An 18783-nucleotide genomic window follows, 5' to 3' on the forward strand; every position below is an offset into this window, starting at 1 on the left:
CATAGATTTTTGCCTTCTTGTTTTCGAACTCAACTCGGTAACCTGAACTATTCAACTGTGCTACACTCAACAGATTATATTTGAACCTATCAACCCAATATGCATTGTCACATCTGATCTTGTTATTCAATATAATTAATCCTTTACCTTTCACATAACATGGTGCATCATTACCAAACTTAACACAACTACCATTATAATGTTCTAGTTTTTCAAACTTAGATGTATCACCAGTCATATGATGTGAGCAACCACTATCAATTATCCATTTCTCATTCTTACTCACATGTGAGATTAGAGCAGTTTTCTCAGGTTTTTCATCTTCATCAGATTCATCTTTCATTGCAACATAAACAAATTCATCATGTTCAACATAATCACTATCAAAACCATCTTCTTTAGCAATGTAACAAGATTTCTTACATTTTCCTTTGTAGTCTTTGTTACCTTGGCTGTCTCTGTTGTCTGTCCTTCCTCGGTATTTGTTGTCTTTCCTTTCCTCCTCATCTTTGTCAGGACATCTTGTAACAATATGACCAGCTTTGTTACATATAAAACAAATAATACGAAGTTTACCTTTGTATTTGTCTTTTCCTCTTGGTAGCCTTCTTGCAGAGAATACTTCTAGACCATCAAGGTCATCATCTGATTCATGTTTGCAAGCTTGTTCTTTGAGCTTTTCTTTCTTTTACATTTATCAAGGGTTAGTTGAGACTTAAAAGCACATTCAACACTAGAAGGTCTATAATTATCAAAATTTGACAATTCAAATATAGTGAGTCTACCAATTAGACTATCCAAGGTTAGATCATTACTAGGTGTACATCTTAGTTCTTGTATTGTAGATACTCTAATTGCATAGATGGGAAGTAAAGTCCTCAATACCTTGCTTATCACAATCTCATCAGATATGTCTGCTCCAGCTCCTCTAATTGCATTCACAACCTCTTTGATCCGGCCACAATACTATGCAATAGTTTCTTCTTCCATTCCCATGTCATCAAACTTGCCTCTCAAACATTTTGTTGTAGCCCAACACATTTTTGTCTCCTCCATGGATTTGTGCCAACTTGTCCCACATATGCTTTGTAGTAGTGCAATCCTTCACATCATAAAATTCAGCATAACTTAGGGAAGATGTCAGATCTATCATCATTTGATTGTGCTACTGCTTCTCTTTGATTTGCTAAATAGTCATGGGTCTAGGCACTTTAATGTATTCATTGTCCAAGTAGTATAGTGCAAAGACTCCAACTCCATATAGATGCAATCTCATCAAACATTGTCATATTAGGAAGTTCTCTCTATTTACCTTGGGTACCTCTCTCTTGTACATCTTGATCTTTAGCTTTAAGCCCCTTCAAACTTTCTTTACAAGCACCAAATTGATCTGATACCAACTGTTAGAATGATTAGAATAACTGGGGGGTGAATCAGTTATCCTCTGGTCCCGATGTACCAATTCAACTTTTAACAGCTTCAAACAACTTAATCAAACTCATAAACTCACTCGGCCAATATAGCAACTCATCAACAATTCAACTTATTCATCCAACAATTAGTTCTTTGTGTAGTATATACCAAATAACAGAAATAAACAACAGTAAATAGCATGCATCATGAAAACAACAATCACACAATTATAACACCAGGATTTAACATGGAAACCCAATTTGGGAAAAACTACTAAGTAACATGCTACCGCTTTTCACTCTTCAAAAGTGAGCTCGGTTAAGAGCCAACCTTTGCAACTTTAGATCTCCATTTGACTCATTCCCGGTTCATTGACTAAACTTCATCATATTCTCTATAGACTAAACCCAATTTGGGAAAAACTACTAAGTAATATGCTACCACTTTTCACTCTTCAAAAGTAAGCTCGGTTAAGAGCCAACCTTTGCAGCTTTAGATCTCCATTCGGCTCATTCCTAGTTCATTGACTGGACTTCATCATATTCTCTATCTCTAATTCGCTTGGCAACCCTTCAAGCAATCACTCTTCACCAACTTCTCATTTTTCCTCTGCTACTCTGTTCTTCATAGGTTCTTCACAAATTCGACAATCAACAACCATAAAACATCTCTTGTACCTCCTTAAATAGGTAGCTTTGATCTTTTGCAGCTTAAATAGGTAGTTTAGTAATTTGCAAACATTTACAATTAGCTAACATATAAGCTAACATAGTATTGTTTGTTAGCAATATTTTTTTTTCCTCGAGTACAAATAAGTTGCTACATAGACAGTGCCCTAATATGGCACTCCACATTGTTAGCAAATGTCTTACCAGTAAAAATGCTGACACTCAATCATCACTATGTTTTGACTCAAAATCATGATTCTTTCATAAACTCTTAAAATGTTGACACTCGATCATCATTATGCTCTTTAGCTCGATCATCACTATGTAGTTTGGTCTCTAATGTTTTGTCTCGCTCCACTTACACTAGCTTGCTTGGCCTTCACTGCGCTCAGTAGCTACTACAGCGTTCTCTTTCATCTTGCTTGGCCATTACCTCCACTCGGTTAACACTGTTCTACTCGACAATAACTTAAGTTGCTTCAACTTCTTCATTGACCTAGTGGACTGTCACTCAATCAAACTTAGTGTTTTACTCAAATTCTTGTCATTCATCAAGCATCTCTTCTACACTTCAACTCAATTGTCTTCTTCACATAATATAACGATCAAACAACTCATTATCTTGTCAAATGCTAACTGATCAAGTGCCCATTGTAATTTCATCATACTTACTCCTCTTTACTCAACAACCCTACTAGCTCACCTTGTTATCTCCTCTTTTCAAATCCTCTTCATCAATCAACTAAAAGAGCAGTGCTGTCTACACAGCAACTTATTTGCACCTTAGTAAAAAACATATTGCTAATAAACAATACTATGTTAGCTAATTGTATTAATATGTGTTTAGTATTTTGCAAACATTTACAATTAGCTAACATATACATAGTATTGTTTGTTAGCAATATGTTTTTTACTAAGGTGCAAAGAAGTTGCTGCATGGATAGTGCCCTAGTATGGCACACTACATTGTTAGCAAATGTCTTACCAGTAAAAATGCTGACAATAGATCATCACTATGTTTTGACAAATCCGTAAATTCTACTATGTTAGCCTCAAATCTTGACTCTTTCACAAATTGTTAAAATGCTAACACTCGATCATCACTATGTTCTTCAGCTCAGTCATCAATGTGTAGCTCGGTCTCTATTGTTCTGTCTCGCTCGGCTTACACTAGCTCGCTCGGCCTTCACTGCGCTTGGTCGCTACTACAGCTTTCTATTTCATCTTGCTTGGCCATTACCTTCCCTAAGTTAACACTGTTCTGCTCGGCTATAACTTAAGTTCCTTAATATTCTACTTCAACTTCTTCATTGACCTGGTGGACTATCACTCGGTCAAACTTAGTGTTTTACTCAACTTCTTGTCATTGATCAAGCATCTCTTCTACACTTCAACTCAACTGTCTTCTTCACATAATATAACGATCAAACAACTCATTATCTTGTCAAATACTAACTGATCAAGTGCCAATTGTAATTCAATCATACTTGCTCCTCTTTACTCAACTACTCTACTAGTTCACCTTGTTATCTTCTCTTTTCAAATCCTCTTCATCAATCAACTAATATGGCACTCTACATTGTTAGCAAATGTCTTACCACTCAGGTTTGACATCAATGAACATAACAATTGTTCCGATTGTAGTTTTCAACATAGATGCTGTTTTAAACAACATAACAAAGTTAAATAGATGATTAACGAGCTACAAGAGGCGAGTCTCATCTAAACAATTACCAATCCCTATGGTCATAATTCTCATGACAAAGAATCGATGGCAGATAAATTCCCTAAATTCTAACTCAAGAACATGTTTCCTATTCTAATCATTGATAATTTGTTGGATGAGCTTTTTAGAGCTAATTTTACTACGAAATTGGATCTTCACTCTAGCAATCACCAAATTTATGTCGCGGAGGAGGATATAACACAAAAACATCAAAACTCATCAAGGCAATTGTGACTTCTTGATCTACCCTTTCATTTCGTTAATGTTCAAAGTTCAATGAATAAGATTGTTTGAAAGCTACCTTCACAAATTTGCCTTGCTCTTATTTGATGGCATTCTAATTTAGGGTCCAGCTCATGCTAATCATCTAAGGCATGTAGAGATAGCCCTCGCTATATTAAAGGATCATTCCCTATTGACCCAAGTACTCTTAAATTGACCAAATTGTCTTGCAGGAGGCAATACAAGTTGATCCCAATAAGATTGAAACAATGCAAACGAGGCCTAAACCCAAATCCGTCAAAATTTTGTGGGATTACAAGCTATTATGGCAAATCTTTTCGAGACTATGGTAAACCGTAAAACCATAAGTTGTCGATTCGGATTCATAGACGGATTCGGGTTCAGGGTTCATGCAAAAAAAAAATTCCCATTTGGGTTCGTGAGTATATATATATATATATATATATATAAAGAAAAATATATATATGCATTATGTATACAAAAAAATAAGGGACTTCAAAGTAACTTAGGATATTTGTGTTGGAGCTTCAAAGTACTGGTGAGGAAAATACAAAAGCCATAACTTATTCCAGTATAATCAATAATGGATTTGGTTTAGAACATGATTCTCAGTGCATTGTAGAGTTTGATGTGAAGGTGCCTGGATTACTTGATGGTCCACTAAGTATATTAACATATCTTTGCCATCTTTGATCTTTGCGACTACCATAAACTTCTTCATAAACAATGTCCTACAGATAATGAAGAGAAAACAACTAGAAGGAAACATTTGAAAGGTTTGACTTGTATTGATGATTCAAAGCTTGAGGAGTTTTTTGCTAAAATTGCACTCCAAGAAGTTCATAATACATCCAAATCAAGATCTATGCAATCTGATCCTTTTGGATCTATATGCATCCCTTTATCACAACACAAAATAGATATTTTATCTATTGCAAGTTCCCCATCTCCTAGATTCACCATGGGTCCGTTTGGATTCGCTATTGTTCCGAGTAGGGTCCTTCATTTGGACTGTGGGTCCGTCCGGGTTCGCGTTGCAAGTTTGGGCAAGGTCCTTCATTTTGACTGTGGGTTCACTTGGGTTTGCACCACCCACAGTCCAAATAAAGGACCCTGCCTGAACCCACAACAAATCTGGACCCAGATCCGAGCAGCAGGGTCCGAACCCAGTAATTTAGGTAAAACCATTAGGCCCTTGATGGTACAGTCGAAAATGAATTCTTTTGTCTAACGAAAGAAACTAATTTGGGATTCTTTGCACTCGAAGCCACCATGTTCAACTCCAATTTGGTCCTTGTCAAATTTTCTAGTTGAAAATGAAATCTTGTCTAACAAAAGAAACCAATTTGGGATTTCTTGCACTCAAAGCCACCATGTTCAACTCCAATTTGGTCCATGTCAAATTTTCTTGAGCCCTTTGTTCTTAAACGTGATGCAAGAAGGTGACCCACTAACCTTCAAGAAAAGAAACTAACAAGGTGTGATCTAGACAAATCTACATATGAAGAAGAACAATTGCTCATCATAGCTTGAAATAATTTTTGTAACAAAGTAAGTCCTCCAACGAACAACACAAGTAGATCACTAAAATGCTAGGTTATGATTATGAGAATGGAAAAGAAATTGTGGTGGTAGATGCACCCACACAAAATATGAAAATGAAGAGTTCTTGTTTTCTCTTCCAATGTCAATACCTACGTAAATGGAAGAAATTAGTCAAGAATAAGAAGCTAATCCAAAAAATCCAATCTATCATCCATTGGTTAGAACTCGATCCTCAAATTGTGTAAGTGTTTCAATGGAAGGGACAAGTGCTGAAATAGCATGACCAAATTTATTTATTTCTGCACTCCTCGCTCAAGCCTCAATCGCTTAAGGAACTTGATTTCTCTCCTATTGCAAGTTGCTTAGGTTTTTTGACAACATAGGAACATGTTATTGGCAATGTCGTTAAGATGGTTGTAAAATACCTTTGTGGCAAAATACAATGTGTCAATGGACTTCTAAGGGTTTCTCTTCACTGCATGGTGTGGGTACATATCCCTGTAGATTCTGTTCTTGGTCTAGCAAAGCAACAAGTGAATAAGTCAATTTGGTCAATATTGACCATTTGACCAAGCACGCTCCATTTTTTTAACCTTGCCTCACCCTTAAACAGCCACTACTGTAGATCAACTCTTCTTGGGCTTAGTCTCCAAGCATCATGTTATACCCTCTGCCATCATTAGTGATTGTGATCCTACTTTCACCAACAACTAGCAGCAAGAATTGTCTACGTTGCAAGCTACTCGATTGACCATGAACTCAGTTTATTGCCTTTAGAGTGACGACCAAATTTAAGCTGCCAACAAATGCCTCCGAATGTACCTAAGTTATTTTATGCCTAGGCAAAAAGACCAAAGGGCTAGGTGGTTGCCTCTCACTGAATGGTTGCATAGCACCACTTTCATAATGCCTCAAAGATGACTCCATATGAGGCTCTCTATGGGCGTCCCCTACCTTCCTTGGCTACACGTTCTTCTAAGTTTGAAGTAGTAGACAATTCCCCTACCAAACATGAGGAAATTCTCAGCACCCTAAAGGTAAATATGGTACAAGAAGGTCTTACCACTTTCATTATGCCTCAAAGATGACCCCATATGAGGCCTCTCTATAAGCGTCCCCTACCTTCTTTGGCTACAAGTTCTTCGAAGTTTGAAGTAGTAGACCATTCCCCTGCCAAACATGAGGAAATTCTCAGCACCCCAAAGGTAAATTTGGTACAAGGTCTTAGTTCAGAGATCAATCTTGAATAGCTAGAGATTAATCATCAAGCCAACAGAGCCACATGAAACAGCAGGCGAATTAGTATAGGAAAAAGCATACCTTTGCAAATGTTGACTGGGTATTTTATGGTCTACATCCTTCAATGACAATATTAGTCATAAGTGGAGTCCAAAATTTTATGGCCCTTGTTAAACAGTGCAACACATCAGTGAGGTAGGAAACAAACTAAAGAAAATAAGATTTGATAACGAAATTCTTAATTTTTTCAAAAAAAAAAATTCCAAGCTCTAATACCATGTTACATAGGCCAGATGATATTGTTGTATTAAACAAAGGAATGAACATTCCTTATATAGATTTTTCAAAGACATTATTTCTAAAAGAAACAAACGTTGGCAGAGGACAAAATAGGAAACTTCCCCAAACAAACTAAAGACGGCTAGATGATCATTAAAGAAACATTATATCTCAGAAGATATTAAAGATGTTAACCTAAAAGCACTCCCATCCTCTTCCAAATTCACTTAGTTTTTCCTGTTTCTTGCCTCAAGAAAGTGATTGAGCATGCTACAAGAGTGCCAACAAACTTACCCTCATTCAATGAGGATGAGGAAGTGATGTAGTAAGGCTTTGGGTGTCCTTCCAAACTCCAACAATGGGTTTGGTAGGGCTATCTCAATCCTCCAAGGATTGGTTGGGTAGGATCTTCCAAAGACTCCTCCCTTGGTTCTCTCTCTCCTAGAGACAAGAACTTATCAAATTATCCCCCACCTCAATCTAGTCTATAGGGCTCTCCAAGATACCCTAATGTCTCACCAACACCCCCACACCTCTACTACAAGATCTTTACTATTCAAGGTGTCCAACACCTTCCACAAACATCAAAGTACTTGTTTCTCCATTATCCAACTTGGGTTTCACTCTTTTCCCTATTCTTGCTCAACAATTATAAGCTTTACCCAAAACAAACCTAGTAGAATTAGCCCTCCTAATCAGGGATTTTGCAAATTGCACAAATTTGACCTGAATAAGGTCCCAAACAAATTTGACATTTGGATACCCTTTTGGAAGAACTATCAAATTCAAAGAATCCCATCTTGGTTCCATACAGAAGTGCCCTAATGACGAAACCCTCCTTTTTAGGCTTAAATCTAGGGTTTTAACTTGGTCCACTTTGTTTCATGGTAAGAACTCTTCACAAAACTTCCAAACCAGGCTCAAATCTTCCATACTAGTCTATATTGTTCATTTAAGGTACCAAACCTTGTATCTCAACTCACAAGGTTACTGCAGGCATGTTTTTCCTTCTTATAATGGCTCAAAACTACACTTGTTCAACCATGAACTCACCATTTCGGCATCACAACCAAGGGGGAAAGGTTGGAGCACTTGTTTACAACCATTTTATCCTCATACCTAGCCATCCACAAAGCCATAGCTAGTTAGAGGCCATGAATTGCTAGGAATGCATTAGAAGCTTCAAACCCTAGTTGCTAAGAAAGCACAAAAATGAAAGAAAATGAGTGCAATCTATTGTTCTAATCTACTATGCTGATTCAAATCAATGCCTTGAACATGTGAAAGCAATCCAAGGACTGGAAATGAGTGCAATCTATTGCTCTGATCTACTATGCTGATTCAAATCAATGCCTTCAACATGTGAAAGCAATCCAAGGATTGGATTCAATCAGTTCATCACACAAACCAAAAAAATTGCATTGGAAAAGTGCGGATCAGCACTCTAGAAAGCACAAAAAATTGCTCCAAAAATTGTCTTCTTGATTCCAACCCAAAAATTTGGTGATCATCAACACATATACCCTCTTCCAAGTCATTTGGAAGTTTCCCAACTAACTTTTGCACTTGGTCATGCAATCTTGACAACTTTTGCAAGAAAGTTGCAAAAATTGCACTTGCAACATTTTAGCAACTTTTTGCACTATTATGCAATTCGACTCCAACTAGGTATGAAATGATCCCAAATCATGTCTAAAGACCAAGGATGATCAAAAATGATCAAATCCAACCTTGAGTCAACCTAAGCCCAAGGATTACCAAAAATGATCAAATCCAACCTTGGGTCAACCATTGACCAAATGTTGACTATGTTTTGACCACCTAGACAATCAAACACTAGGTGATCTTTTGGCCTCCAAATGAGTCCACCAACCTATCAAACTTTACCACTAAGGTCTCTAGGCTCAACCTATCCAAGTTTGTTGCCCTTAGAGTTTATTACACAACAATAATTGATACACCAACTAGACCCCTTGTCTACCTTGTGCTCCTGCACCAAGGATGAGGAAGGATCCTTTTTTTTTTAACCAGAGACTATATTGGACAAACACGGTAAGCTATTGCACACTTGCTTTATTGACAAGGTTTAATCCAACTTGACTTGTAAATTATATAAGCATGGATAAAGCACAAAAAAAGAAAACCAAACTGTGCTGTCACAGTAAGTAAACTTGACTTGTAATTATAAAAGAATGGATAAAGCACAAGAAAACGACACTGCTGTCACAGTAAGTAAATAGTTTGTGGTAAACTCTACAAAGGATAATGCAGAACAGAAGCTATATAGTCTATACCAACAATAAAACTGGCAAATAAACAGATTAGGAATAAGCATGATCATCAAGAATTATGCTCCCAATAAAATGCATTCCCCAATGAAACTTACTAGAGATGGGTAGTAACATTTTGCCTTTGGCCAACTTAGATGCCACTTTCTGTAGGCCAAAATGTGCTGTCACAGTAAGTACATAATTTGCAGTGAATTCTATGAGGGTAAAGGCCAAATGTTGAAAGAGAACTATATAGTTGATGACTAAATAGCAATAGAAAATACAACAAATACACTATGCAGAAATATGCATGATCATCAAGAATTATGCACCCAATTATTATAATTCTCAATTGTAACTTACAATGTAAATATGGCTAAGGCTTGGCCTTTGACAAACATTGATACCATTTTCTGATAAGTTGGAAACAAATCAAATATAACTAGAAAGACTGCAAAGAATAAAGCTTAAAATAGGTGCTTCAATCCATAAAAGCAAAAGATCTGCAAAAAATCGGGCCTGATTGCGATAAATCAGGAAACAGGCCCACCGCCAATTTACTCCCTGAAAATCATGGAAGTAATTGTTGACCTCTTTTTCTGAATTATTTTTGCCCAATTAATACATTATTAATCGTGAATAGATCAATTAAAAACGTGATATAAAAATTTTTGAATCCAAAACTCCCACTAAAATGGTAAAACCATAAAATGCACAAAAAATGCACAAAAGGACTGCATATGCACTAAATCTAGTTAGTGGGGGGCAGAAAATTAATCAGATGCAGGTTTCTTGTCTCGAGCAGCTGAAAGGAGTTTTCTGGTCCCATGACTTCATTATAATATGTTTGACCTCTTAAAGCAGCAGTTCCTCTATGAATAGCAACCTCTTAAAGCATCAAATATCATTCTAACAAGCAGTGATAAATAAAGGTTGTGTTAAAAAAGTTAAATAAGTGGTTGACAAAATTGTTATGATAATGATATTATTCATTTATATAAATTTAAGTTGGCAATAGAACATATGACTACTATAAGATGGCGATACAATAGTTTCAAACCAAAGATTAGTAAAGTCACTGATGACTACCTTCTTTAATTTGAACAAAAGAAAACAATTTTGGTAAATTAGAATATTATAGATAAAGAACTGCACAGGGTTAGAATAGAAGTTAACAGCCGCTTGTTTTCATATACTGAAGAGTTATAAGATATTGGAACATAAGAAAAAGCTTCCCTTTTCTGTCGGCTAGAATTTTCAACTTGTCATTGTTCTTCCTATATGTAATATGTACGATAATAACTATTTTAGGTGAAAGCTTTACATTTTAGTAAGTCATGTTTCTTTCAACGTATATTTTAGTTGCTCTTAGTATATCTATGTTATGGAAATGCCCCTTCATTTTTTTCACAAAAAATGTAGTTTTTTCTGCCCCTTGATTTTTTTCACAAAAATGTAGTTTTTTCTTCAATTTTTTTATTTCTTTGGTAAATCTATTTTTTTCCCATTTTTTTCAAAAAATATAACACTTTTGGTTTCCCAATTTACTCCAAAAATGACTCATGCTCCTATGCTTCAATCTATAAAAAGATCCATCATTGACAAGTAACAAAGTCATTGTGTTTATTGATATACTCTAGGTTTCAGGTCCTTGTAAAACCTAGCAGTGCTTAATGCTGATCTTTTGCTTTTGTTAAAGGGTTTCAACAAAACCTGTTTTTACCTTAATCTAAAACAAAGTCACTGAATGTTCGGTCAATTCATATGTCATTACTATAGTAACAAATGAGTATATTTAAGACTTACAAAAATCTTTATAGTGATGAATTTTTGTCACGCTATCACTTATATGCTAATGGAAGGCATAATTGCCATTAGCATTTTGGTAATCACTGACAAATTAAAAACGTTTATTAGCACTATAACTATACTAAGAAAAAAATTTGATCCAAAAAGAAAGTAAATATTGCAATGCCAGATTTTTATGCATTGTTATCAACTGCAAATTGGCTTTGGATTTAACAAATATTGCCCTAAAATTTAGCTAGAAAGCAATATTTATATGCTACATAGAAACAAGCAATGCTCTGACCTCTATAAACTCATTTGCATTTTTCAGATTTTCAAAGAAAAAATGCCAGAACTCTATATTTATGTAGACCTGAAGTAATAATTATAACATTAAACAAATCAGGGCCCGTTCAGGGGCTTAGGAGGGTTGATCCTTCAGCAGATATTAGGTCTTGTTGCTGGTTTCCTCCTGAGATAGGATGGGTTGAAGCAAATTTTGATGGGGCCCTCTTCATGTTTAGAGATAGCAATGGTATTCCTTGGCAATAGGGGCCAAGAGCTTGCTGGATGGAACTAATCATGAGGCAGAAATGCAAGCAGCTCTATTAGCAATAGAGAAGGAAAAAATGCTAGAGTAAAGAAGTTGCATCTCAAAGGGGACTCTGCTAATGATAATGGTTTCGACCAAGGGCAAATCTTAGGTTTGGTATCTAAATAAGTATGTTAAGATTATCAGGTCATTATTAGGAGGTTTTAAAGATTACAGATTATCACACGTAAAGCGAGAAGGCAATATGGAAGCATACAAAATGTCAAATATTGGGGTGAATTCAATAGAACTGGGTCATGGGGAGGTCATAGAAGAATTTGTCTCTCTTAAGGAAAATGACTAGGAAAGGTACTAGGTGACACCTATATTTCAATCTATATTATGGATGAAAGAGGAATTAATTTTAAATTTATTAAATTTTGAGATCAATGGCTGATTTAAAACTCAACTTTAAGAGCAATGTGCGATGCCACGTAATAACAATGACAGTAATAGGCAGCTGGTACTTGGCTATGCTGGCATATATGACTCTCAAGTCTTGTGTAAGACTACAGATCTAATAATGAAGTGAGAAAAGGCCGAATTCTCTGGAATAGTAGAATGCTATTAATTGCCTCAAAAAAGCTTTAAAAAATATCATCTTCCTCTCTAGCTAGAATGCTTGGCGGGCATCTGTAATGGAAGCAATTTTTTCTCTCAAAACCCAGCACTTTCGGAGGGCTTTTTGTGGCAATATCTCATGGCATAGGATGAAAGGGATTTTCCAGTACAAGGATAATCAACTGATGCAAATATTGGAGGAAATGTTGGGTGCAGAATTTCTGGAAGGTGACTGTTGCTACAGGGCCAAAGTAGACATTTCCAAAGAGATTATGGCGTGTGCAATGCAGTTAGGAACAAGGGAAGAGACAATGTGACTGATGCAGTCACTAATTAAACCAGAATGGATCGGCTGCAGATCCAAATCCTCACCTATGCGGTACTGGGAGTGGGGTTTGGGGTGCAGAAGGATGCATGGAGGCAAGCTTTTGGTGCTAACGATGCAATCCAACCAATCTTGATCTGGAGTATGTCAACCTGCAAAGAGGAGCATAGATTGCTCGTGTGATGTAAGGGTGAGTGCTGTTGAAAGAATTTATTCAAAAGAAAGAAGATGCTGAGGCCAAGTGAGCCAAGAAGTGTGCAATGGGCAAACCAAAAGCGAGGAAAGCTGTGGGAGGGATGCTCCCCCTAAGCATAGGGCACAAAAGTGGACAACAGGTGGAGTTCTTCTTCTAGAAGGCTCAACACTGGCTACAGAGACAAGACGTCAAAGAGGCCTAGTGCCTGTGAGGTGGATATGACTGGTTTTGTTTAAATCTGTTACGGCTATGGGGAATTTTGGTTTCTCTGCTTTACATAGTGGCGTATAGGTGCCAGAATAAGATTCTTGGCTTGAAATCTGCTATCGACTTCAATTTTGTAGGTGTAAAGTTTTTGTATTAATTTTGACATGGATATTAAGCTGTGATAGTCTGTTTTGAAGCTGACTGTGGTTGTGTGGAGATATTTCCCCCATTGCTGCAATTAAGATGTATATTCTGATAAAGATAGAGAGGGCAATGGAAAGAGTGCTAGTATGGAAGGAATGTATGACGGGTTATAGGTTTTGTTTCAGATGCAAGTAGCCTCAGAGGCATAAAAATCATGTATTTAGTATTTACCAATCAAAACAAAACATTACACAAATCAGTCATTAGATATATGCATCATTTAGATTTTGAGTACTGACCTGAAAGTGAATGATTGTACACTTTACATTTCTTGTGTTAAGGAAAAAGTCATAGAAATTCCCTCCTTTCTCAGCATGTTTACATACCTATAAAAAAAGATGCAATAATAAAAAATGTCAACAAAACAACTGAATAAATATAATGTTGTTCAAATTTATAAAAAACTTTTCATTAAAAATAGCATGCCAACTGCCAGAACATGCCTACCTCCTGTGTCTCATCATGAGGTTGAACATTTTCATTGTTCCTGTACTGTTCCAAGCGAGTTACTCTGTATTTTTCTCGTGTAAAGTTCAGCCTGTCCCAGGGTATACCCTGAATATCTCTTCCTCTTCGGGCATCTGCTGCGCTCGTGTCTTTGGGTCTAGTTATCTGAATGACAAATTCAGTCCTAAATATTTAAAAATATTTAAATATAAATACTGCTAACTGAAAAGAACATTTAAAGGAAGACCATCATCTAACGAAATGGTAACTATCACACAACATGGAATTTCTTAAGCAAACAAAACTGAAACATAAAACTAGTAACAAACAGACTAGCAGAGAATGCATGCAAATTTAAGTATAAATTATATTTTGATCATCACAATTAAAACACAGAAACATGTAGAGCCATCTGAACTTACTGCCTCATAATCATTGTCTGAGTCTGAATCCACATCACCTCTACCTTGATTTTGATATTCATCTTCTAACTCATCAACATCAGTCATTTCATGATCATCCATCATGTACTCATATTCATCTGCCTGATGGCGTGCCATCAGTCTCTTCACAGTATCAAAACCCCTGCAATATATCATCTCACTATATTAGAAAAAATAAACAATTCAAAACGCCACCCAAAGCGATTCGTGTGTGTGGGCATACTTCAGCCATAGATATGATGAACAAAAAATGTAAAGCTTGTAGAGTGACACTGCAACAAAAGGATCAAAATAAACTCATCTCATGTTGCAGTACAATACAGAGTCTGCAAGTGCATTCTGAAGAGAAGGTGAGTATTTCAAGTATACAACACTGACCAACCTCTTCAAGTTAACAATAACAGGACAGGTAATGATTTCCTTATTTAAATGGATGACAATGGACAAAGATGTTAATCTAGTGGACTTCAGCCATTGCCTAATGGATTTGAGCCATTCACAAAGGTGCATCCAGAGATGCAACCATAGCATAATTAAAAAAGTATCATCACGATGAATTAAATGAAGCTAAATAGAGAGATATAAGTAAGCAGTGTTCATCCTATAAATCACATTAAAACAGAGCATCTAATAAGCCCTAGTTTCTAAAGTGTGTCTTCTCCAAACATAGAATTATGGGACTATAGAATTTTAAAACTCAATTAAAGACAATTTCTCAGAGAGTTAAGCATCAACATTAGACTTTTCCAGTCCATTTTGGTGGATTCTTTAAGCATATTAGAGGAAACTCTATATTAGTTTTATACATCATTGCAAATCATACTCTGTGGTCCATCATCACTGTGAATTAAGGCAAAAAATTCAGGACCATTGAATAATCCAATTTTCTTGGGGATTTCACTTCACCAGAAAGCTTGAATAATCCAAATTTTCAGGAATTTGGGCATAGAGAAGCAGGAGGGTTGAAGCAAACCAACTTAAGAAATGAAAACAGAAAATCTGTGTAATTCACTTAAGACTCTAGACTGGAACATTTTGACCAGAAATTAAAGGAATACTCACTTGTATATGGTACAAGCAGAGCCTTAGAACACCTCTCGTTTACAATTCTAAAAATTATCTATGATTATGCCAATAGTTCGAACAGAAAATATTATATAGACCATACTGTTCCCTCCAAAACCCCAGCATGGGTAATCCAAACCAACCAACTCTCACTGTGCTGTAGAAGAATTGCACTATTTCGGGAGTATGTTATGCCCACAGCTTGGAAAAGTTGAAATAGAAAATTAGTCAGTGGTTCTGAGGATTTGGAACGTGTCTCCCTCAACAAGAGCACTCATATCCTATACTTGTGGACCTATGCTATTGTTTACAATTAAAGTGAAAATTATTTCGGGTTTATTTCTCTCAAGATAGACAGTTTTTCCAATCTATGGCAATTTGCTGCTGAATGTATCACAATTATATGAACAAAACAGTTGGCATTTTCCAGAATGTCAATGATTTGAATGATGAATGATAAGAATCTGAAGGGACTTGCTTGTCCCAATCACAGTTCTCAATTTTCCAGGGTTCTCACTTGATTTGAGGCAGAAAGGAACTCTGTCATATCATTGATTCTCATTCTTCCTCTCAGCATAAGATGGTATTACCACAAACATGAATTCCAGGTATATGTAGCATCCAACAGAGCAGACCATTCTGAGTACAATGAGAAAAAAACTCTTCTCTTCCCTGGGACCTTCACACATTCAAATCAGTGTTGAAAGAACAATCCATGAAACAAATACTCCATCTACCGCCACATAGGAAATAAAAATGTGCTTATGCAGGTAACTCAACACCTTTCCAAAATTTTGTTGAGCTACAGCTCATATGAACAACCTACAACTAAGACCTTCCGTTGTCTGCTGGAGGGCTCTATTCTAATTGAGCTACATATATGTAGCATAGAGCAGAGTGTATCATCCTGAGTACAATGATAAAATATCTCTTATCTTCCTTGAGACCTTACGCACATCCAAATCAGTACTGAATGAACAATCCATCAAACAGATACTCCATCTACTACCAAATAAGAAACAAAATATGGTGAGGTAATTGAGCTCCTTTCCATAATACTATTGAGCTACAGGCTACAGCTCGTATAGACAAGCTGGGACTAAGACCTTCCATTTGCTGCTACAGTGCACTATACCAAGCTACAGGCCCAATTTGACCATCAGATTGTTAGTCCAGGTGTTGCGTATTTCCAACACCCGATTGTTGGTTCGGGTGTGGCGTATTTCCAACACCCGAAGCCACACTGCAGGTGCTTGGGGCTCCTAGCGTAGCTCTGATGCCACATGTTGAGCTACGGTTGATGTGAACAGCGGTGCGGCATATTTCTAAGACCCCCAAGTCACACTGGAGGTGCTTGGGGTTCCCAGCCTAGCTATGATACCACATGCTGAGTTACGGCTTGGACTTGATTCCGGTACCTTCAATTTGATACCGGAGTGCTCTACCGCTCTACCGAGCTTCTTTTGGCTAGTAGCCATCAGATGTGGCTTATTTCCAACAAATTTCACTATCTATTAATAACACGAATCCTTCTAAATTCCATCCGGAAACCCACGTCTCCTCTAGAATAAAAATACTCCAAATTCTTCAATTACGATGACAGGACTATCTCCCGACAAATGCCACTCAAACCCTAACTCTTATGAAAATGTTATAAAACCTGTAACATATGTAAATATCACGTAGCCCCCAACTAAAAATCATCACCCCGCTGGAACACACACGGCCTATTAAACAAGTCACAGTATGTCACATACTCAATGACCTAAAATTACGTATCAGTTTGGAAGGGTCATTTCATTCAGACAGCCTGCTGCTATCGCCTAAATGAAGACCGCCTATTATAAGTGTCTCTTACCAACAGAACACGATCAATAGTATTAGTAATGTAATGGACAGAATCCCACAAGGGTCCCCATAAGGAGCTGTCATATATTCATCTTCTTCACTTATTTTGTATTTCATTTTGAATTTCCATATGATTTTTCAGACATTAAACACATAATATTTTGCCATGTGCCCCATCTCGTTTCACAGATAAATTTTGTGAAACCTCGGCACTTTTTTCTTGAATTTTTTTTTAAGAACACAAACCCATTTCGTTTACCATACAAAGCCCCAATTTCGTTTGCCATAATTTCACACATACCCATTTCACCTACAATTATTTCTTATGTACCCATTTAATACAAACGACACTTACCCTCCCATAACATAACTATAAATCAAAGGAAACCCAACAAAAATCAGGCGATTGTTGCAGCAAACAACAGATTTAATCATTATTTCCATACATGCTCTGCACTCCATTCATGAAAAACATTCAAAGTTCTTGCTGGATTTCTTTGAATGAAAATATACTCAGTGAACGCACGCACTTACCAGCAGCTCTTTATGCGGTTTGCCTACGTAAATTCTTCAGAGAAGTCCTGTAAGAGAATATACATAGTTTATATACGAGGGAAGATGACTATTCTAGAAGACCAGGGCACCTAACACATGTTCACCAATGCGAAGTTACACGTATCGAATTGAATTTAAGCCGGCGACTTTGTCTGTATCCCTATCAGTAAATTACACTCAACAAGCTATCTTCTTAAATTAAATATAAAGTTTGTTGTACACTTCAAAGAAATGAATCTCACTTTATATTTACAGTAAACTTGGAATAGTTGCACGTTGAATACAGAATAGCTAGAATTTTGCACGTTTTACTGGTAGTCGGCGTGGTATAATCTAATTTATAATTTATAATCTATTATGAGGTAATCTATCCACGGTTATGTTCATAGTAAAGTATATTTTGACGGAGGCCGCTATCCTCTCTACAAACTTTACAATTGACCAATTTTCAAAAAATTGAAAATATCATGGATTTTTCTAAAAATTTAAACATTTGATCTTCATGGTCTGCATAGATTGTAGTCGAAAACAACAAAAAATTGGAAAAAAAATCACTAAGTTTTTGTGAATATGGAAAGAAAAAGTTTAGGAGGCCTACCACCCTACATTTCCTCCTTCTCCCTCAACATCCAGGGGTATGAATGCAGAGGGCCTCTGCATGCACACCCGTGGATGTTGAGGGCTCCTCTTCCTCCTACTCTTCAGAGGCCAAGTGGTTTGCTAGGGATTCAGGGATCCAACTGTGACTTTGTTTTGTCTTTAGTGCATTTTGTGTGGAGATTAGTCTATCCTTGTTTTGAATGATATATTGAGGAGTACAAATTGTAAATCTAAAAATTGAAGAATATAAAATTTGAAGTTACAAAAAAAATTTACAATGCAAATTGATTTTAGTTTATGTAAACAATTAACTTAAGAAATTGTTTACATACAACATAATTTTGGTTGATGGCTAAAGCATTTTCAATAGTGGAGGATGCCATAAACTCTCTAATTCAATAGCAAATTTTAAATTTATATGAAACAAAATGAATATAATACAAACGATAGTGTTCAATGTCCCAAAAGTCTCTAATTCAATAGTGAAGGATATTATATATTGTTTGGGAGATTTTTCTTGATGATTGTAATGCTATGTTAGTATTGATGTGATGAGTTCACTAATTGAT

At 36.4% G+C, this 18783-nt stretch overlaps 1 protein-coding gene across 1 annotated transcript in view; it reads right to left on the reverse strand.

Moving 5' to 3' along the window:
* LOC149580344 (putative WD repeat-containing protein C2A9.03) overlaps window positions 1-17636 on the reverse strand; it is a 37123-nt gene extending 19487 nt beyond the window's left edge. The window contains exons 1-4 of the mRNA XM_089790353.1: window positions 17594-17636; window positions 14126-14288; window positions 13704-13868; window positions 13496-13582 (exon numbers count right to left, since the gene is read on the reverse strand). Coding sequence (XP_089646479.1) covers window positions 13496-13582; window positions 13704-13868; window positions 14126-14263 — 390 coding nt within the window. The 5' untranslated portion in view covers window positions 14264-14288; window positions 17594-17636. The remainder of the gene's footprint in view (window positions 1-13495; window positions 13583-13703; window positions 13869-14125; window positions 14289-17593) is intronic.
* Between the last annotated feature and the right edge of the window lie 1147 nt (window positions 17637-18783).

The sequence above is a fragment of the Cupressus sempervirens genome, chromosome 1 (genome assembly GCF_028749045.1).
Source record: "Cupressus sempervirens isolate cs-2001-9-10 chromosome 1, ASM2874904v1, whole genome shotgun sequence".
NCBI classification, from domain to species: Eukaryota; Viridiplantae; Streptophyta; class Pinopsida; order Cupressales; family Cupressaceae; genus Cupressus; species Cupressus sempervirens.